At 40.7% G+C, this 23,793-nt stretch overlaps 1 protein-coding gene across 1 annotated transcript in view; it reads left to right on the top strand.

The window, feature by feature from the left end:
- LOC122932172 (prostaglandin reductase 1-like) overlaps positions 1-23,793 on the top strand; it is a 35,656-nt gene that overhangs the window by 8,174 nt on the left and 3,689 nt on the right. The window contains exons 2-8 of the mRNA XM_044286434.1: positions 4,699-4,812; positions 7,944-7,989; positions 9,059-9,115; positions 15,090-15,257; positions 15,473-15,592; positions 17,165-17,318; positions 22,221-22,326. Coding sequence (XP_044142369.1) covers positions 4,707-4,812; positions 7,944-7,989; positions 9,059-9,115; positions 15,090-15,257; positions 15,473-15,592; positions 17,165-17,318; positions 22,221-22,326 — 757 coding nt within the window. The 5' untranslated portion in view covers positions 4,699-4,706. The remainder of the gene's footprint in view (positions 1-4,698; positions 4,813-7,943; positions 7,990-9,058; positions 9,116-15,089; positions 15,258-15,472; positions 15,593-17,164; positions 17,319-22,220; positions 22,327-23,793) is intronic.

The following is a 23,793-nucleotide window of genomic DNA, read 5'->3' as shown; positions in this document are numbered from 1 at the left end:
ACTGTTAAAAAAATTACTATAGCAGTCTATTAGCTAAATTACAGTCTATATGTGTATTTTACTATATTTCGTAATATTGCTCTAACTTCGTCTTTTAGAATATTCGTCATATTCTAAAAGACGAAGTTAGAGCAATATTACGAATATTCTAAAAGACGAAGTTATTGCAATATTAAGAATATATACGTAAAAAGTTGAAATCGCAATTTGATTATTATAACTTGAATTAATCGAATTGCGATTTCAACTTGGACCTGGTTGCTGCTATATTCCATATTCGTTAATTCTAGCCTAATATGGAATATAGCAGTGCTAAGTTGAAATCGCCATGCGATTACTTTGGGGTATATTAATCGCATTGCGATTTCAACTTAGCACTGCTATATTCCATATTAGGCTAGAATTAACGAATATGGAATATAGCAGTACTAAGTTGAAATCGCAATTCGATTAATTCAAGTTATAATAATCGAATTGCGATTTCAACTTAAGCACTGCTATATTCCATATTCGTTAATTCTAGCCTAATATGGAATATAGCAGTGCTAAGTTGAAATCGCAATGCGATTACTTCGAGTTATATTAATCGCATTGCGATTTCAACTTGGACCTGGTTTACTATGGTTGGCTTCAATGGCTTGGTAGAATTAGCGAATATGACGAATGTATTCATCATATTCCACAAAATGAATATACGAATGTATTCGTCATATTCTACAAAACAAAGATATTCTCCATCTTCGTTTTAGCTACCTATTCATCAACTTCGCGAATTCTAGCAATCATATAGGAAAGTTGACTATAGAGACAGCTAAGTTTAATTCGCTATGCGATTATATTACTTAGCTTTTTTTTTTTATAAATAGAATAATTATAATAATTATCAGGTATTATAATTATTCTATTTATAAAAAAAAAGCTAAGTAATATAATCGCATAGCGAATTAAACTTAGCTGTCTCTATAGTCAACTTTCCTATATGATTGCTAGAATTCGCGAAGTTGATGAATAGGTATCTAAAACGAAGATGGAGAATATCTTCGTTTTGTGGAATATGATGAATACATTGGTATATTCGTTTTGTGGAATATGACGAATACATTCGTCATATTTGCTAATTCTACCAAGCCATTGAAGCCAACCATAGTAAACCAGGTCCAAGTTAAAATCGCAATGCGATTAATATAACTCGAAGTAATCGCATTGAGATTTCAACTTAGTAATGCTATATTCCATGCTCATGGAGCGTCCCCATCACCATGGGAACGTCTCCATATACTAGAATGTACTGTCGGATTTGAGAAATACGTTGAAATCGCAATTCGATTATTTCAAGTTATAATAATCGAATTGCGATTTCAACTTAACACAGCTTTATTCCATATTTGTTAATTCTAGCCTAATATGTAATATAGCTGTGCTAAGTTGAAATCGCAATTCGATTATTATAACTTGAAGCAATCGAATTGCAATTTCAATGTAATTCTCAAATCCGACAGTACATTCTAGTATATGGAGACGTTCCCATGGTGATGGGGACGCTCCATGAGCACGGAAGTCGGCAGAAGCGGCAACGGGCACTGGCTGGAGCATTAAAAAAAATAAAAATATGAATATTCGATTTCGCGAATATATAGCACTATATTCTAAATATTCGCGAAATCGCGATATTCGAGAAAAAAATTTGCAATTAGAATATTCGCGCTCAACACTAGTCTGTGATGGGAATACCCCTTTAAAGGTTCAGGCTTCTGCACTTAGTGCCTTTTTTTTATACCGACCTGGCCATTCATAGGTGGATTAGACGTTTTATCAGAGCAGCTTCTAGATTGAGACCTACCTTGAAAACTCGTACTCCTGCTTGGGAATTAAATACAGTCCTTGTATTGGTTGATGCTGAGTCCTTTTGAACCCTTGATGATTGTCCTATTAAGCTTCTATCTTTAAAAACAGTTTTCTTAATTGCCATTACATCAGCTAGAAGGTTAGGGGAGATTCAGGCTATTTCTATCAGGGAACCTTATCTTAGAATATCTGATGATAGCATTATACTATATATTATAAGACTAGACTCTGCTTTTCTTCCCAAGATTGTGTCTGACTTCCACAGAAATCATGAAATCATTTTACCTTCCTTTTGTAACCAACCTTAAAATGAAAAGGGGCGTGAATTTCATACACTAGATGTTGGACGCACAGTGTTAAAGTATTTAGAGGTTACCAAAGAGTTCAGAAGGGCCGATAACCTCCATATCCAATTTGCAGGGATAAAAAAGAGCAAGATGGTTTCCAAATCCTCCATTGCAAGATGGTGTCACGCTTTGGTGTGGGAGGGAAACCCGCACCTAACGTTGGAAGGAAAGGGGTGAGGGGAAAATGCGTGGAAACTAGGGAAAGGAGCACATCACCTCCTAGAGAAACCCTAATCAAAGTCCTGACTGACTGCAAGTATAAACTGAGTGAGTGAGTTCATACACAAGAACCTAAAGTCCTAACTTTCTCTGTAGGAACCTGGTACTAATGTCAGGACAAGAGACAACCTATTCCTCCAAACGGTAGGACAACAGGAGTCTCCCTCAGGCCAAAACACAAATGACAGGGAAAAGAGCAACACAAGTAAACCCACACAATAAACAAAAGGGGAAGAAGACACTTAACTTCAAATGGCTATGGAAGCACTGGAACTCTGCCGAGATCCAAACACCAGCAATCAACAAGACTGAAGCTATAAACCGCACAGCATGGTGGGAGAAGCCACAATAAATAAGGAAGGTAAAATGAGCAACACCTGAAGCAAGGGGTGTGGCCATTACCAGAAACAACACAGACACAAATTGATCAAGAATACAATTTCTTTCTGTTACAAAATTCAGGGTTTAGTTTCTCCAGAAAACATCAGAGCTCATTCCACCACGAGATATGCAAGGCTGTGACCTGGTCCAATATGCATACCTTTATAAAACATTATAGGTTAGATTTTTCTAAATATTCCGACCTGTCTTATGGATGTAAGGTCTTTCAGGCAGTAGCCCTCCCCCAAGTTGTATAATTTTTTAGTTCTCCTTGTGGTGCCGTCATTGTGATATTATGGAAAATCGGAGTTAGTCTTTCCAGTAACTCTGTTTCCATGAATTCACCATGACGCCACATTAGTCCTTTCCCTTATCTGAAGTTTCTTTGTAATATTTGTTGGTGTGAAGTAATACCATGAATGTAGATTTTGTCTATATTTAAGCCTCTCTAGTAATTTTTGAAACACTGGGGTACGGTGGTGGGAGGGGGCAATTTAATCTCTTCTCTGTTCCTGACCCTACAGAGGTCAGGGGTCAATCTCCTTGTGGTGCTGTCATGGTGAATTCATGGAAACAGAATTACAGGTAAGCAGAGGTCGCTATAACGCCTGTAAAAGCATCATTGACGCCTGTTCAGGCCATTTTACTCCCTACATTTTATGCCTTAGATTTTCCCCCTACATTCAGCACTGTGAACGGCACAGGCAGCGCAATGATACTGCCTGAAATAACCAATAGCAAAGCTCCTCACAGAACGGAGCTCTAGTTTGGGTGGGCGTCGGAGCAATACAGATCTCTGCAGCAGGGAAAGCTGTCGGGAGATGAAAGGAGGAGGAGCCGGCTCCCGAGGGTGGCTGTACGAACGAGAGCAGGGCGCGCTGCTCAAGGACCACAGCAGATATGTCCCAGAAATCAAGAAGACTATGACTATGTCCGGACATCAAGATAGAGGCACAGAACAAGGTGACAGCAGCAGCTTGTGATGTATGTAGTCCAGTGGGTGTAATGTATGTGGTGCAGTTTGTGATGTATGTAGTACAGTGTGTGATCATCACACCCTGCTCCACATGCATCACACCCTGCCCCACATGCATCACACCCTGCACTTCATACATCTCATACTGATGTATATGGTGCAGTGTGTGTGATGTATGTAGTGAATGCAGGCAGGCTATTTTTTCATAAGTTTAACATACGCAAAAAAACGTATTTGTTAACAGATGTCATACTTTGGCATCCATCACCATAGAGTTCCATTGTAAAAATAATAAAGTATACTTTTTTTTTTTTTTTTGCAGGACTCTGAAGGATAGGAAAGTGTAGTTTACCATGTTTTCCATCTTGTAAAGTCCAGCAGAAAAATGTATAGGCTTACATATATACTTTTTCTTTTTTTTTGCAATGGATTTCTATGGTGACAGATGCCACAGTATGGCGGCTTCTATTAACATATGTGTTTTTTGTGTGTACATTAAATGTATGACAAAAACTTAATGTGAACTTAGTCTAGCTGACAGGGAAGAAGCTGAAATAACCCCCCTTACCATGATGGAGTCTGTTCAGTTTCCGTTTGGGAGCTGTCTTTTTACCAGACAAAAAAGTGCTGCATATAAGGCTGGTCTTTTTGACAGAATCTGCAACAGAGGTTCCAAACGCAGCCTCCAATGTAAATGCGAACAAGTGTAGGCCTATATATTATGTATTTGAATTACTGCAAATTTCATACTCCTCCTTGGGTAAAATACTCCTCAAAAATGGTAAGAGGAGTATTTTTTTCTCTTCCGGAAAAATTGTAGTGCAACCTCTGTCGGTAAGACTAATTCCGATTTTCTTCCTTGTATTTTTGTATGTTCATATTATAGCTACATGATTCACCAGGTCTTTCTTTTCTTTCATGTCTGTATAGTGTCTAAAATGGTTGTATCAAAATCATGGACTTTGGTGAGACACTTTGAAGGTGCCCCTAAACTGGAGGACTTCAAACTGATTGAGAAGGAGTTGCCACCACTTAAAGATGGAGGTAAGGTCCCTTCTTGATTCAGCAATATATGCATAAGTTTTTTTTACAGCAAGGTTGAATATTATTTTGAAGAAGCTGAAGCATATAAGCTTTTTTTAGTGATAATATAGTTAAAGGGAACTTGTCATATTTAAAATACAGTCATATCTACAGGCAGCATGTTATAAAGTGTGAGGAGACACAGTAGCAGTATGCAGTGGAGATGTAGCAGGGGGTCCCTCCAAGTCTGTTGCGCAAATGGCCCTATGCATGCTGAATTGTGACAATTTGGCTGTCACTACACAAGCAACCGAGCATGCATAGGGCCATTTGCGCAACAGACTTGGAGGGACCCCCTGCTACATCTCCACTGCATACTGCTACTGTGTCTCGGGGTCATCTGCCTGTTTTTTCCTTATCACACTCTAGCTCCTGCACGCTTTACCTTCTGCCCACAGGTTCTGCAAATGGCCATGCTGATGTCCTCCTGCGGCTCAATGAAAAATTGCCACACCGCCGAGTATGACATTTTCCCCCCACCAATCACATGCTGACTGCCTGCTACCACTGCCTCCTTGAACCACAATATTTTCCCACAAAACTATATATAAATCTGCTCAGCTTCTCCTGCTCTATAACATGGTGCTGTCAGATTGCACTGGCTTTTGTGGTGACAGGTCCTCTTTAACTGATATACAAGAGCTTGCTCATTCGTCAGGCAATTGCTGCCTTGTTAGGCCTCATGCGCACAAATGTATATTCTTTCCGTGTCCGTTCCATTTTTTTTGCGGACCATTACGGAACCATTCATTTCAATGGGTACGCAAAAAATGGAAGTTACTCCGTGTGCATTCCGTTTCCATATTTCCGTTCCGCAAAAAAAAAAACATGTCCTATTATTGTCCGCATTACTGACAAGGATAGTACTGTTCTATTAGGGGCCAGCTGTTCCGTTCCGCAAAATACGGTATGCACACGGACGCCATCCGTATTTTTTGTGGATCCGTTTTTTGCGGACCCCAAAATATATATGGTCATGTGCATGATGCCTTAGGCTGGAGCTAAATGGTAATCTTGGCCCCAACACCCATCACAAGAACAAGGACTGCTGTGCAGCAGGGCAGTCATAGGACTGAATAGGGTTGCGTCACAATATGCAAGTTGATGTGACTGCAACCTTAGAATTTGAAAATAAAGTCCAAACCTGCAGGATTTTTGTGACACAATCTTATTTTGTGTTCTGGAGAAGCTGCAATTTGTAAATTGTGTTACGACCCCATTGAGTTCTACAAATGTACTGCAACACAGCAAACTTTTTGTGAGACAGGTGTCACAGCATTGGGGCTCAAGCACATGACCATATCTATTTTCTGGGTCCCTAAATCACAGATCCGCAAAACACAGATACAAACTGGCATTTCTTTTTTTAACTCCTACAAAAATGTCTTATCCTTGTCCGCAAAACTGACACGAATAGGCATACAGACATGTTCTATCCTTTTTTTTTTTTTATGAACTGGTCCACATCCGATCTGCAAACATTGCAGATTGTATGTCGAAGGAAAATTTGGTCATGTGCATGAACCCTTAAATTATTTGGTAATGAATGTTCTCACAAATGCTGATCCACTCAGGGCCTTAAATCTGCACGATAAACCTTTTATATTTTGTTTTGTACAAGTTTTTTTGCCAATATTTTATTTATTTTATTTTTTATTGCAAATCCTTTGAAAAAAAAAAAGGAAAAAAAGGTTAAATGCCATACCTGGAGCATGCCACATTTGATAAAAAGACTGCCGACTCCAAAGTGACATGAACCAGAACGCTATTACTATAGACTTAAAATTTGACTGCAACATTTTAACCACCAAGAGTGGAACGAAATGCAGTGAAAAACACCACTGAAAACTTTGCAAAACTAAATGTTGTTCAGACTGTTAATATATTGCACTTTTTAAAAATCAGTGGCGTGCCTAAGGTGTTTGGCACCCAGGGCGGGTCCTTTCTCTGCCCCCCCCCCCCCCCACAAATATTAAAAAAAATTGTACCCCCTTACAGTTATGCCCTCATTGAGCAACTTTCACAATAGTTATGCCCAAATTGTGTCCCCTTAAAGTACTTATCCCTTTATTGTGCTCCCTTCACAGTAGTGAAGCCCACTCTGTGCTCCTTAACAGTTATGCCCACCTCTTCACAGTAGTAATGCCCACTGTGCCCCTCCATAGCATCAATGCCAATTTTGCTCCCTTCATACCCTCTGTTCTCCCCTGTGTAAAAAAAAAACAGTAACTACTCACTTTGTCCCGTTCCTGATGCTCAGATCCAGCTCTCACCTGCAGATACAGATCACTGTGCAGCACTGTGTGGGAGGAGCCTAGGCAGATTGCCAGGATAAAGACTCCTCCCACACAGGCAGGCAGCGCAATCTGTTTCCGCAGGCTGAATGGTGGAGCAGAAGGCTTCCTGCCTCACCATTCAATGCAGGAGAGTCAAAGCATGGGGAGCTAAGTGACAGGACTGCAGCTCCTGGCGCTCCAGCAATGAGCGCTTTAATCTGTATTGATGGAATTGCTCATTGCTTATGGGCTCTGGCAGCCCCCTTTTTACCATGACATCGATGGGCACTGTCCATGTGCAAGCCACTTGTGGAAACAGAAACATTCACTTGAATGGATTTGCGAACCACAAGAGACGGTCCACACACTGCAGAAAAATTGTGGAGGCACAGACTGAAATACAGACATACCATGATAGCAATATACTTTTGCACTTTGCAGTATACTGTATATGACTTCTAGGAGCAGGATGCTACACTTCCAGCTCTATCTATGGTATTGTTTCTGATGCTAGTAGCTGCCTGAAACAGCTGATCAGTGCAGGTTCAGGGTTTGGACCCTCATTGATCTGCTGTTTATGACCTATCCTGAGGAAAGTTAATCAATATCTAAGTACCAGAAAGCGCCTTTAAGAATTTGAACAGGCTATGTCATCCACTCGTATGAATGTACCCTGTGTGTTTAGCTTTAATTTTTAAACCATTATCTAAGATAATGAACAATTCAAATATGAGGCTCAAGTTCTTGCTGATTCTGCAGCTTCCTACTGTATGTCTCGATACTTATTGATATGTTTTTGTCATTATAATCATGCAGAGGTACTGCTGGAATCTGAATTTTGGAGTGTAGATCCATACATGAGGTAAGAAAACATTACATTTAAAACTGGTTTGAGGGTTTTATATTAAGTGAAATGTGTGTACTGTACATGCAGTCATTTCCCTGTAAGTCAGTGGTAATGTTGTGTTGGCATCTCTTGTTAAAAGCATTCCAACGCTCCTAACTTGACTATTTTAGTAAATACTTGTATTTACCCTCTGAGCACCTTTTTTAAAGCTCTGTGTTGTGACGTTCCTCTCACAGACATTCATGAAATTTATAAAACATTGTCATTGTCAACTGACTGTTACCAGTTGTGGAAAGAGGTTTTCCTAGGAGAAGTTTGGGTCCCACTGTTCTCCACTTCCTGTACCAGGTTGACATGCTGAGAAAGGCCCACTCAGCCAACCTCTTGTTGAGAGGAGTAAGGCCAGTGATTTGCTGAATGGGCCTCTCCTGCCATGCTATGTAAATGGAGGGGAAAAGTTGTGTTTTGGAGCACAGAGGGTAAAAAATGAAAATATTTTGAGAAGGGGATAAGTGTTTGAGAAGATTTCATGATGAATATCATGTCTCAAAGTAAAGCCTCAGACACACTACCGATGTCCATAAAACATAATAAAAAATCTATTTTTTTTATTAATGGGACTGAGAAAAATGCTGATTTCATGTGGAAGTTATTAGTATTTTGTGATAACCAGTTTGCCAACTGCAAAACCTATACAGTCTTGTGCATGTTGCCCAAGGCAATAGTTGGTATAGAGCAGGGATCAGCAACCTCATGCACTCCAGCTGTGGGGAAACTTCAACCCCAGCATGCTCCATTCAATTCTATGGGAGTTCTGACAAAAGTCAAGGAAGTGTGCATGCTGGGAGTGGTAGTTTCATCAGATCTGGAGTGACGGAGGTTGCTGCTCCCTGGTATACAGTAAGAGAACGGTGTTTATCCATGCACCAGATTTACCATCCAGCCTCAACCCCATGATAAATGTAGTGCAGTCTACTCAGCCTAAGTTTAGGCCATCTTTATGATTTGTAAATCCGGGCCCATGTTTTTGGTTTTGCTATAAAGTGAAAATGATTGTATACTTATGCTAGTTTCAACCTTTCAGAGCATACAGTAAGTCACTGAAAGAAGGTGATGTCTTGATGGGCTCTCAGGTTGCCAGGTAAGGTCCTTTGTCTGCAACTTTTTACCATATGCTATTCCAGCACGCATATAACACACATGCATGAATGTATATATATATATATATATATATATATATACACTCACCTAAAGAATTATTAGGAACACCTGTTCTATTTCTCATTAATGCGATTATCTAGTCAACCAATCACATGGCAGTTGCTTCAATGCATGTAGGGTTGTGGTCCTGGTCAAGACAATCTCCTGAACTCCAAACTGAATGTCAGAATGGGAAAGAAAGGTGGGCTACAACAGCAGAAGACCCCACCGGGGTACCACTCATCTCCACTACAAATAGGAAAAAGAGGCTACAATTTGCACAAGCTCACCAAAATTGGACTGTTGAAGACTGGAAAAATGTTGCCTGGTCTGAGGAGTCTCGATTTCTGTTGAGACATTCAAATGGTAGAGTCAGAATTTGGCGTAAACAGAATGAGAACATGTATCCATCATGCCTTGTTACCACTGTGCAGGCTGGTGGTGGTGGTGTAATGGTGTGGGGGATGTTTTCTGGGCACACTTTAGGCCCCTTAGTGCCAATTGGCCATCGTTTAAATGCCACGGGCTACCTGAGCATTGTTTCTGACCATGTCCATCCCTTCATGACCACCATGTACCGATCCTCTGATGGCTACTTCCAGTAGGATAATGCACTATGTCAAAAAGCTTGAATCATTTCAAATTGGTTTCTTGAACATGACATTGAGTTCACTGTACTAAAATGGCCCCCACAGTCTCCAGATCTCAACCCAATAGAGCATCTTTAGGATGTGGTGGAATGGGAGCCTCGTGCCCTGGATGTGCATCCCTCAAATCTCCATCAACTGCAAGACGCTATCCTATCAATATGGGCCAACATTTCTAAAGAATGCTATCAGCACCTTGTTGAATCAATGCCACGTAGAATTAAGGCAGTTCTGAAGGCAAAAGGGGGTCCAACACCGTATTAGTATGGTGTTCCTAATAATTCTTTAGGTGAGTGTATATATATTATCTAAAAAAGGCAGCACTTACATATTGAAAAGAAAAGAGATTTATTCACCCATACAGGACGCAATGTTTTGGCTCAACACTAGAGCCTTTCTCTACCCAAGGCTCTATTCAAAAAGATATTACACATACTATCTCTTCTATAACAACAACTGTAGAACAGTTGGGTGAAAAAGTTGACCATGTTGAAACCAAAATGGGCGAATTCTCATCCACCCACAATGAGCTGGTCGACACCCACAACAATATGGCAGAAGAGGTGGAAGCAGTTAAACATAAAATGGCTGACCTGGAGGACAGGAACCGCTGAAATAACTTGAAGTTCCGGGGGATACCTGAATCGGTTCTTGTGGCAGATTTACAGTTTTTTATCATAAAAGTTATACAAACTGTCCTCCCACATGTGCCTGACATGGAATTGATCATAGATCGGGCTCACAGGCTACAGAAACCAAAAAATCTTCCAGATGCTGTGCCGCGTGACTCTATTGCACGTATTTACTTTTTCCATGTTAAAGAGCAACTCATGCAAGCGGCGAGGAAACTACAAAAATTGCTGGATCCCTTTCAAGTTATCTCTCTCTTTGCTGATCTTTCCTAAGTAGCACTACAGGCTAGAAGGAAGCTGCACCCCATCACGCAAACTCTTCACCAACAGTGCACCCCATATAAATGGGGTTTCCTTACGAAAATCCTGGTCTCAATTAATGGAATATATCCTCATCAGGAAACATATGTGGTTGTGTGTCAGTGCATTCTATGTCTTCCACCCCTGGGGAAGGGCTGGGTGGATGCCCTTGGGAAACCCTGCCAGTAGAGTCTTCAAACAGCATAAGAGACTGCTGCATGACTTGAGGCTCAGACAGGTTCCCCGATATGCACAGGGGTGATGTGACAGACTGATGGGCATGGGTTTCAGGCGCCACCTGTGCGCTTTCTGCAGAAGACTGGGTGGGAGATAATGTGAATGTGCTGGATCCACTGTCGGCCACCCAATTGACTAGTGCCTGTACTTGCTCAGGCCTTACCATCCTTAGAACGGCATTAGGCCCGACCAAATATCGCTGTAGATTCTGGCGGCTACTGGGACCTGAGGTAGTAGGTTCAGTAGGACATGTAGCTGTGGCAGAACGGCCACATCCTCTCCCTGCACAAGAGGATCCACCAACACCACCACCACGACCGTGACCGCGTCCCTTATTAGATGTTTGCCTCATAGTTCATAGCGTTCACAAAGCAAAGTCAAAAGTGGTTAAGTCTGTTAAAAATAATTAACCGCCAATAAAAACCCTAATGTAGGGTATTGCACTCAATTTTTTTTTTTACTCTATATGACAGCGGTATTTGTGGCCTAAATTCACAGTAATTTATGCACGTCTAATCCCAGATGTGCAGTATATATTAGAAGGTTTTTTCACCCTAGTAACCCAAAAAAACGTATTTCTGGCCTAAATGTGACAGTCACTTATGCATGTCTAATCCCAGATGTGCAGTATATTAGAGGGTTTTTTCACCCCAGTAAGCAAAAAGATGTATTTCTGGCCTAAATGTGACATTCACTTATGCATGTCTAATCCCAGATGTGCAGTATATTAGAGGGTTTTTTCACCCCAGTAAGCAAAAAGATGTATTTATGGCCTAAATGTGACACTCACTTATGCACGTCTAATCCCAGATGTGCAGTATATTAGAGGGTTTTTTCACCCTAGTAAGCAAAAAGATGTATTTATGGCCTAAATGTGACACTCACTTATGCACGTCTAAACCAAAAATTGCACTATATGAAAAAAATGTTTTTTTTAACCCCATTAAGCAAAAAGCTGTATTTCTGGACTTGCAGACATGCAGATAGCCTGTGCTGGTGCACTATCATTGCATAAAATGGCTGCCGATTATGTATTGACTAACTGAAGTAAAAAAAGTTCGCTTTCAGCAGTAGTTGGCTCAAGGCAGGCTTAAAGAAATTGTGTACTGCACCCACAAAACACATTTGCTGTAGATCGCTGAGTAAAAAAAGCAATTCTTGATAAGATTTCTCCATGATCTCTCCCTCACCGCAGCTGCAGCCTCTCCCTACACTAATCCGAGCAGAGTGACGGGTGGTGCTACGTGACTCCAGATTAAATAGAGGCTGGGTCACATGCTGCAGTTGGCCAATCACAGCCATGCCAATAGTAGGCATGGCTGTGATGTCCTTTTGGGGCAAGTAGTATGATGCTTGTTGATTTGGCTGCTGTGCAGCCTTTCAAAAAGCGCCAAGAAAGCGCCGAACACCGATCCCAAACCCAAACTTTTATGTAAATGTTCGGGTTCGGGTGCCGAAAAACCTAAAGTTCGGTACGAACCCGAACTTTACAGTTCGGGTTCGCTCAACTCTACTCATTAGCTTTTATTATGACTTTTCTATATTTGGTCGAATGTAACAATACATAAATATTGTAAAAGTGATATTTGGCATGTAAGCATTGCTATTGATAGTACCTGATTTTGTATTCCTCTTATTTGTATTAATTTATATGATAAAACGCAAGACAGGTGAACATATTGCTGAATTAAATTTGAGGAATTTTGATTTGAATAACAAGAGTGATTTTACTCCACCTATTACTTCTAGAGCCATTGATATATTCTCTGAGATGGTTCTCAGATATCAATGACTTGAGACTTTCCAGACAGGACAAAAGGTAACAATATCAAAATAGGAGTAAAATGGAATGGGATGCTCTAAATGAGTTGGTCCATGACCGCAGCCTCCCCATCAAACCAGCTGATATAGGTGGTGCGATTGTGGTCATGGACACTCATGAATACATAAACGAACCCAATAGAGAGTTGAGTGATACTACTGTATATAGAAAAGTCAATCATGATCCAAAATGGGATATACAGAGAAAAATCTGAGATTTGATTGATAATCGCATTCAGGCAGGCATTATTGACAAGACACTGGCTGAATTTTTAACCGTTGAACACCCTACAACTCCTGTTGTAGTTGCTTCCTAAAATGCACAAGGATTTGCTCCATCCACCTGGGAGATCAATTGTTTCCAGGAGATGTTCAATATTCAGCAATATAGCTATTTTCCTTGCTAAAATATTGAGACAATATGCATTGCAGCAAAATCATATATTCAGGATACAAATAATTTCTTGATCAAATTGATGGATGTAGACATTCCATCTGGAGCCATTTCAGTGTCTTTAGACATAGCCAGCCTATATACAGCAATGAAACATCATCTGGGTCTGAAGGTTGTTTCAATGGCCCTAGAAAAATCTGATTTTTGTCCCAAATGTAAACAATTCATACTGTCTTTGCTAGAATTGATACAAACAATTATTTTTTGTTTGGAGATGATTTTTATTTATAGATTAAGGGCACAGCCATGGGGTCCAATGTGGCACCCATGTATGCCAACATGGTTTTGTACTTCCTTGAGGAGACATCAATCTATGTATCACACCACTTCAGACATGTTCTGAGGTAGTGGCGATACATTGATGATGATTTCCTCATATGGATTGAAACACAACATGAACTGTTGTCATTTTCAGTTTTTCTTAATTACATTTTTCCAGACATCTAATTTTCTTTGCCTTTCTCTGGTGAGAGGATCAATTTTTTGGATGTGGATATTCAGCTAAATGGGGGTAAGCTACAAAGAGATCTAAATAACAAACCCACCAACAAGAACATGCTATTGAGATATAGTGCACACTCAATAAAGATGGTCAGATCACTCCCATTGAGCCAATACATGAGAACTAGATGGATAGTGAGTGATGATAACAAATTACAAGTCACCCTATCACAAATGTCTGATTTTATACACCGAGGCTATCCACAACAAACTCTTCAACAACAGATGAATAAAGTGAGTACAATGGATAGGTCAGATCTACTGTGCACTAAAAATAGAGAAAAATATGCAATTTTATATACCATTGGTGACCACATATAATGAACTTTGTCCACAGATCAAAGATATTATTTACAGACACTGGTTTATCCTAAAGAGTGGACACTCTAATGTCTGGATTTAATAATATGCCACTCATGTCATATAGGAGACCTACAAATTTGTGTGACAGATTGGTAAAAACGGACATAGGGACACAAAGACGGGTACAGCAACATATAAAAAAACTGAAAATGGGATGTTGTCCCTATCTTTTTTGTTTTAATTGTAAGCTAATGTCAATGGGTAAATGTTTTATTCACCCACTGACCAATTTAAGCTATAATTTATACAACATATGAAGAGTTACGGACATGTTAAATAATGATTATGTACTATGGTGTCCATGCAAAATGTTATACGTTGGTGAAACATGATTGAATAATCATAGAGCCAGCATTCGAAAAAAGCGAAAAAAGACTTACCTGTACCAAAACATTTTGTGGAACAAAAACATGGTTAGAATGATCTGAAGTTTATGATCGTGGACCATGTTCCTGTAACACGGAGGGTGGGAAATACATGTTCACACAGTGGAAGACTGCAGCAAGACTCCACAAGATTAATTATGGAGGTCCTGCAGCAACCTTGAAAACAGGTCACTGGAGAAAGAGGATACTGGCTGTCCTGCCTCATTGCCTAAAAGTCTTCTAAGCCAACCAATGTATTTATAATAATAAATGGGGCAGTTTGTTATATATATAATCTCACATAGGCTGGTTCAGATGCTGTATGCAGCCTATCTAAATTTAGTGCAATCAGTCTACTGTGTTTATGTATTTATGTATTATGTATTAATGTAGGGAGTGGGAGACTAGGGCCCCCAGGGGATTCACCTGTTCCACTGAGGGCCAGCAAAAACCTGAAAGTAGCCATGTGAGCACATTTCTCAATTGAAACCAACTGCCATATAATATACTTTATGGTCAAGGTTCAAGAGATAGCATTCTATATGACAATCGACAATGATATGATAAGTGATAATTTTTTCTGTTTTTAATCCAGGGTAATAGAGAGCAAAAATCCTGCCTTTGCTGTTGGAGATTATTATGTTGCACGGTCAGGCTGGACCACACATTTTATATCAGATGGTGAAGAACTCCGTGCTTTACCATCAAGTTGGCCTGAATCTCTGCCAAGATCACTAGCACTCGGAGCTGTTGGTATGCCTGGGTAAGTTTTGAAAGTTCAATCATGAATATCTATTACCCCCTACTAGAGTTAAAATGTCTTATTAAAACTAATACCTTAAGTTGTCCATATCATGGAGGATAAACAGACAAAACATAAATCAAGATATCTTGTTCATCCCTAAAATGCATACATCATACATATGTATGCATATGTAATTAAATGTCCAATTCACTTTAGATTCTTTCTCTAAATAGAGTGACAGCATACATTGGTCTACATCTGATCTGCAATCCAAAACCAGGGGAAGTTTTTCTTGTTAATTCTGCTGCTGGTGCTGTTGGCACAATAGTTGGCCAAATTGCTAAGATCAAGGTAAGTTACAGCACAGATTTTTTTTTAGGTATGTAGTTCTGCATACAAGTGTAGATAAAATCTATGAATGTGGGCATGCTACAGTAATAAGTGATCATGTTTGCATTGTACAATACATAGAATTTTTATTTTTGAGAAAGGCATTTAAAATATATCACATTCTCACAACTTTTTTTTAACATTAGGAAGCTCTTAAAAATCCTATCTCATGGAACCCTTGCCAATTAACAATAAAAAACTGAAAACAAGTAATATGACAGTTAAAAATGTCTGGAAACCAAATTTGTAAGCAGGATAATAAATTGAGCATTAAACAGTATAAAGAATAGCAAGGTAACAATGACAACTGTCAAAGGAACAATGCTGAGCACACACAAAAAAAGATTGACCTTTAACTATGACAGCACTAGACTCCACAATCAACCCAACTTGAGATTAGGTTCCAAAGTTATTGCTGACCCCACAATTGATGTAGACTGCCAGACCTCTAAATTAATCACAACCCTAAGACCCTAGACGAGACCCCAAAATTAAACATCACATCAGACCAAAACAAAATGTCAAATTCAAAGGTTAAGGTGAACCACTGAACGTATCACAGGCATTCGCAGACTTCAGAACACAGAATAGGCAAAAACTAATTTTTTATTCAACAATGATAAGGAGACAAAACATACTCAGAATCAAGCTGGATGTACGGATAGAGAAGAGTGCAGACCTAAACTCCTCCTGATCACTGTCCCTACCTGCTTGGTGGCTGTCTCTTAGAACAAATCGTCCAACTGGTTGACAGTCCCTATGCTGGCTAAGTGCAGGGTCCTAATCCATACGGCAGGAGCACAACCATACAAAACAGACATGAATCAAGATGACAAGCAAATTGAACCAGATCAAAGCATAAACCAAAACCCATTTGAATCAAAATACACTCAGGAATCACTGTGTTCAGGGGCAGACCAGAACATGACAAAGGCGTAAAAGACTAAGGCTAAGCGCATGAGTCAGGGCCGAAGTCACAAACACTCTGGTCAGGATAGCAAGCACCCTGCAAACCAGTTTTTCTGGATTCAGAAGAAAGACTGAAAACCCAGGCACATAGCTCAGAGATCTAAACAGCAGAAAGATTAAGACACCTGATTTTCAGACACACAGACCAGGGAAACATTAACCCTTACATCAACAAACACAGAGCATACAAGTCACAGGTAATAGTTCACACACACCCATAGAAGTCAACAGCCAACAAGTATGGCAAACAGCCAGCATACACGCCAATGAGGTACCATAGTGAACAGAACTGTGATGAAGTGCTATTCACTAGCCTCTCCCTGCTCCTGCTTTTTCTTTGCTTAGGGGCATGAGGTATGGCAGGGAGATTTGTGGACTATGGGGCTCTGTTACAACTGTGACCCCTATATTTATGCTTCTGGCAGGTTATTTTGCGGGTCACATGTCAAATGGCACTGCTTCATGCAGTGCGGTTTCTATAAACCTTGGTTGCTCAATGCTAAAATATATATAATGAAATGTTTCAGATTTATATAATGAAAAAAAATAATTGTTACCTCTAGGGCTTGTAAAGTAGTTGGATCAGCTGGGTCAGATGAAAAAGTAGAATACTTAAAGGAAATTGGCTTTGATGAGGCTTTTAACTACAAGACTGTGAGCTCTTTGGATGAATCTCTGAAGAAGGCATCTTCGGAAGGCTATGACTGCTATTTTGAGCAGGTAAATTACAAATTAATATAAAACATGTACTTCTTTTTTTAAAATCTATATATATTTTTTTTTATAATTGGCTAGACAACCCCTTTTAAGTTTAATTTACAAGGAAATAATCCCATAAGGAATGCTCAACCAATGTTAAAAAATAAATGAAGCCAAAACTATCGGCAAGATTTACTTTAATTTTTTAACAAAATTGCATGGAAAGAAACAATATAAACCTGAATAACAACAGGATAACACCAGCTTAGCCACTACTATTAATTAATAATGTGTCCGGTAAAGTTGTTCTAGTTATGGATAGATGGAGACTAGAGATGGCCTTGCGGTTCGTCCGGCGGTCGTTTCGCGGCGAACTTTGCTCGTTTGCGATTCGCCGAACATGCGAACATATGGCGATGTTCACATGCGCCATATTCTATTGCATTGCTCCGTACTTTGACCCATGACACATCCATCAGATGGGACAGGACAGCCAATTGAGATGTTTCAGCACATTGACACACCCCCACCCTATAACAGAACCCGATCTGGCAGCCATTTTACATTCTGTGTTTTGCCAGTGTAGGGAGAGGTTGCTTTGTGGAGCAGGGACAGACTATTAGGGACACAAAACTCTAGCTAGTAGGGCAATACACGTGCCATGCATTGCACACGTCCTGAACTTAGTCGTGCAGCGATTCGTTGCCAAATACCCCGGATTCTAGGACGTTTTGCAGCAGGCCAGGAAAATCTCTGGCCATTTTAGAAGATCTTACACGGCCATGGCTCGCCTTGCTGAGGTTCAGTGGCGACACCACCTGCCCGTCAGACGTCTGATTTGTGACAGCCCGACGCACTGGAACTCCACCTTGTATATGCTTGATAGGCTGCTCCAGCAGCAAAGTGCAGTTAATGACTACCTGTATGAACTCTGCAGCAGGACAGGTTGTGGGGAGATTGGTTTCTTTTCACCGTACCAGTGGCTGCTCATGCGCAACGCATGCAGACTTCTGCGGCCGTGTTGAGGGGATCAGCAAAGTGGTGTTTTTGCAGCCAGGGCACCATCAGTGACATCATACCTTACGCCTTATTTGTGGAGCGTGCATTGTATCGTGTCATTGATCAAGCTGAGGAGCAGGAGCTGGAAGATAAGGAAGTCGCAATGCTGAATGAATTCCCAGGGGGGGCTACTCCATCTAAGACAAGACAGCAGGAGTCTGAAGAGGAGTCAGAGGAGGATGGTGGCTTGGGGGAGGGGGAAGAAGAGGAGCAAGAAGAGCAGGCTTTGAGGGGGACTTTAAACTTTTCAGGGATCCCTGGTGTTTTCCGTAACTGGGGGAGGAGATCAGGGACGACATTCTCCTGGGCGATGAGCAGGAGCCAGGGCGTTCCACCGCTTCCAATTTAGTGCAAATGGGGGCCTTCATGCTCCAGTGTTTGAAGAGGGACCCCCGTATAAAAAGCATAAAGGGCAAGGACCAGTACTTGGTGGCAACGTACTTAGACCCCTGGTACAAACACAAAATGGCGGACATGTTACCATCATCACAGAGGGCTGTCATTGCCAGAATGCAGCATTTCCAGGCCTTGCTGCGAGAGATGCTGCATTCTGCTGTTGCGGGCTCTGGCAGAGGAATTTCCACCCACAGCGTAACAGGTGCGGGTACCAATCCTACCACTCCTGCAAAAAGAGGACGTTTGAAGATGTGTTGGTCACTTCGGATATGAGATCATTCTTGCAGCCAACCCATCGAGAGCCGCCATCCGGATCCAGCTTCAGGGAACGCCTAGACCAACAGGGTTAACGGCCGATGTGGACGCTCTGAGAAACGAGAAACTCCTGGACTACTGCGTGTGCAGGCTTGATCTGTGGCCAGAGCTGGCACAATTTGCCATGGAACCCTTGGCTTGCCCCTCGTCGAGTGTACTGTCCGAAAGGACGTTCAGTGCAGCAGGGGGGATCGTGACCGATAAGCGCACTCGCCTAGCTCACGACAGTGTGGACTACCTCACATTTCTAAAAATGAATGTGGCATGGATGTTGGAGGAATTCAACACCTGTGACAACCACGTGTAATTGAATTTCCTCATGCCAGCTCACAATTTCCGCCACCACACAGAACAAAGAATGGTCATTGTCTTATGTATATACAGCGGCATAAAAGGCCTTTTCTTTCACGTGAATGCCTAATTTTTGGGGCCTCTACTCCAGTGGCCCTTTTATCCAGTGACTGCCTAATGTACCCAGACACATAATCACTAGTTGTTTTCTGTTAGGTGAATGCCTAACTTTTGTGGCCTGTACTGACCTACAGTAAAATATTTTGCCGCTGACCGCCTATTGTACCTCCAGCTACATCATCACAAGTTCTTTTCTGTCAGGTGAATGCCTAGTCTTTGAGGCCTGTAGTGGCCTACAGTAAAATTTTTAGCCAGTGACCGCCTAATGTACCTCCAGCCACATCATCACAAGTTCTTTTCTGTCAGGTGAATGCCTAATTTTTGAGGCCTGTACTGGCCTACAGTGAAATGGTTATCCACTGACCTTCTAATATACCTCCAGCCACATAATCACTTGTTCCTTTCTGCAAGGTTAATGCCTAATTTTTGGGGCCTGTACTCCACTGGCATACAGTAATATTGTTATTCAGTGAATGCCTAATGTATCTCCAGGCAGATAATCACTTGTTCTTTTCGGAAAGGTTAATGCTTAATTTTATGGGCCTGTACTCCACTGGCCTATAGTAAAATTGTTATACACTGACAGTCTAATATACCTCCAGCCACATAATCACTTGTTCTTTTCTGTCAGGTGAATGTCTAATGTTTGGGGTTTGTACTCCACTGGCCTGCAGTAAAATTGTTATCCACTGAACACCTAATATACCTCCAGCCACATAATCACTAGTTTTTTTTCTGTATTACACTGGCCTACAGTAAAATTGTTATCCACTGACTGTCTAATATACCTCCAGCCACATAATCACTTGTTCTTTTCTGTCAGGTGAATGCCTAATGTTTGGGGCCTGTACTCCACAGGCCTGCAGTAAAATTGTTATCCACTGACCGTCTAATATACCTCCAGCCACATAATCACTTGTTTTTTTCTGTCAGGAAAATGCATAATGTTTGGGGCCTGTACTCCATTGGTCTGCAGTAAAATTGTTATCCACTGACATACCTCCAGCCACATAATCACTTGTTCTTTTCTGTAAGGTGAATGCCTAATGTTTGTGGCTTGTACTCCATTGGTCTGCAGTAAAATTGTTATCCACTGACCGTCTAATATGCCTCCAGCCACATAATCACTTTTTATTTTCTGTCAAGTGAATGCATCATTTTTGGGGCCTGTACTCCACTGGCCTACAGTAAATTTGTTATCCACTGACCGTCTAATATACCTCCAGCCACATAATCACTTGTTCTTTTCTGTACGGTGAATGCCTAATGTTTGCGGTCTGTACTCCACTGGCCTGCATTAAAATTGATTTTCAGTGACCATCTTATGTACCTCTAGCCACATAATCACTTGTTCTTTTCTGTCACTTGAATGCCTAATGTTTGGGGCCTGAACTCCACTGGCCTACAGTAAAATTGTTATCCACTGACAGTCTAATATACCTCCAGTCACATAATCACTTGTTCTTTTCTGTCAGGTGAATGCATAATATTTGGGGTCTATACACCACTGGCCTATAGTAAAATTGTTATCCACTGACCGTCTAATATACCTCCAGCCACATAATCCCTTTTTCTTTTCTGTCAGGTAAATGCCTAATTTTTGGGGCCAGTTCTCCCGTGGCCTAAAATAAAAATGTTCTAGTCTCCAGCAGGGCACATTTTTGAGAGTTTCACTTTAAGACACATAAAAATGGCCCCTGATTAAAATACATATTTTTTGTGGAAATTTTTGCCATTGATCCCCCTCTGGTATGTCACTGTCCATGTTGTGGGACTTTTTGTGCACTTCTAGTAAGTATTTGTTGGCTGCAATAATAACCTGAAGGTTTTTCTGGTTCGCCTGCCATTAAAGTGAATGGGGCCTACTGCGAACGCACGGTTCACGAACATTTGATCACGAACGCACGTTAGCGTTCGTGAAACGTACAGCCAATGTTCGTCCATCACTAATGGAGACTACATGTCATTGATGTATGTAAAGTAGCTACTACATTATGTAATTGGGATATGGTGGATCTAGTGAACATTCAGATCAGGGTTGCCAAGCGTCCAGAAACCTCTGGACAGTCTGTAAAAATAGGCAACTTTTTTTCTGTGTCCATAAATTTTTTTGGGGGGAGGCTGGTGGCTCTTGACTAGATTATTTTAGTGGTAATTTTCATCATTTTACAGCTCACAGTAAATGCTGGTAATAAGTTCTTATCGGTATATTTTGCTATAGACATGTATTACTTATATCATCTTTATCATTCATCATGGTTTTCCAATTTGTCCATAAAAAATGTTGGCTGTCCATAATTTTGGGTTAACTGGTCCAGAAAAAAAAATATAATTATAGTTGGCAACCCTGATTCAGATAGATGCTCATACCAGGTTAATCCAAATCTCCTAAAGTACAGTACAGTACTCTGTATATTTCATTGCGACGTGTTAATTTCAACAAATGCATTACTATTAAATGTACAGTATATTAACAGCTCTGATCCTCAACATCCATCTTTTAGGGTACGGCCACACATTCTGGTTTCCTGATGCCGTTTTGGAAGCCAAAACCAGGATTCAGTTAAAAAAAAAGAGTACCGTTCCTTTATATTTTCTCTTCTTTTATGATCCACTCCTGATACTGGCTTCCGAAGCTGCATCCAGAAACTTGACCGTGTAGCCATACCCTTACAATATATTACACAAATAATGAGTGACACCATCACCTGCTTCTTATTATTTCTCTATGTGACCACATAGGTTGGAGGAAAGTTTGGGGATGCAGCTCTTCAGCAAATGAAAGATTTTGGAAGAATAGCAGTTTGTGGATGCATCTCAATGTACAACGATTCCATTCCTCCGACAGGTCTCTTTTCACTTCATAGATAAGCTTTTTAAATTTTCAAGTTTATATACCACTCTGAAAACTGGACTGGGCCCCACACAGATCCAGACATGCTGACCCAAATTAATTAAGACTGGTGATAAATATTACATTTAACATTTTAAAAAAATTGCTGGAGTAAATAGCGCCAATTTTACTAAAAGGCATACACCTCTTAATACATTTGGTGCATTTTTGACTGTTCTAACTCCAGAAAATGAAAATTTGCACCATTTTCTGTCTTTAGTATTAATAAATCACAAACACTTCACCACTTCTGAGGAGCACAAATTTTTTTTATGAGCAATTAACCACTTTTGAAAGTCAAAAACTGCAGCAAAGCTGATAAGTTCTGCCCACTGTCTTTTTCTTTTGTTTGATGCTATTATGTGCTCTACTAAATTACTAATCTTAAAGGGAACCTGTCACCTGGATTTTGGGTATAGAGCTGAGGACATGGGTTGCTAGATGGCCGCTAGCACATACGCAATATCCAGTCCCCATAGCTCTGTGTGCTTTTATTGTGTAAAAAAAACGATTTGAAACATATGCAAATTACCCTGAGATGAGTCCTGTATGTGAGATGAGTCAGGGACAGGACTCATCTCAGGGTAATTTGCATATGTATCGAATCGTTTTTTTTTACACAATAAAAGCACACAGAGCTATGAGGACTGGGTATTGCGGATGTGCTAGCGGCCATCTAGCAACCCATGTCCTCAGCTCTATGCACAAAATCCCGGTGACAGGTTCCCTTTAAGTGAAACTCCTGGCAAAATTTTGATAAGTAGCAATTTACTAGGGTCTAGTAACCTACCAGGGTCATTAACTCTTTCGCTCTTTACCCTTAAATGTACATTTTACCCTTAAATCTCACTTGATCACAGCATCTAAAGCCTTTAATTACCGCGATCGCATTATTGCCAGTGACAGTGATTAGCTGCAGGTCTCTACTGTTTGAAACAGCAGAGACCTGCCGGCCATCGCTCCAGCGCCATACATGTACAGCGCTGGTAGTGAAAGGGTTAAGTGGGTTTTCCAGGCATTGGATATTGATCAATATCAGATCAGTGGGGGTCTCATATCCCTCACTAACACTATTCAGCTATCTCACGCCAGCGCCAATACTATACTTTAGATGGAACCACAAGCACAAGGTTTCACCCACTGTGTAGTGATCATGCTGAGGTACTGCAGCTCAATGAATGGGAGCTGAGCTGCAGCATGCTGATGCCCTCTGTCCACTGTATAGTTCTGACACTGGTAGCTACCTGTACAAGCTGATTGGTGGGGATGTCACCCTTGGACCTAATATTGATTACCAATGTCATGGAAAATACCTTTAACAGCATTATACACAGAGTGTATGTTAGCGGTGGCAGATGTAATGCTTCAGCCAATAGCCACAGATCAGGTAGTGTTAGAGGAGGGGCTACAATTTTGGCAACT

This window comes from Bufo gargarizans, chromosome 1 (genome assembly GCF_014858855.1).
Source record: "Bufo gargarizans isolate SCDJY-AF-19 chromosome 1, ASM1485885v1, whole genome shotgun sequence".
NCBI classification, from domain to species: Eukaryota; Metazoa; Chordata; class Amphibia; order Anura; family Bufonidae; genus Bufo; species Bufo gargarizans.
This window is presented reverse-complemented; position numbering and strand designations above follow the sequence as displayed.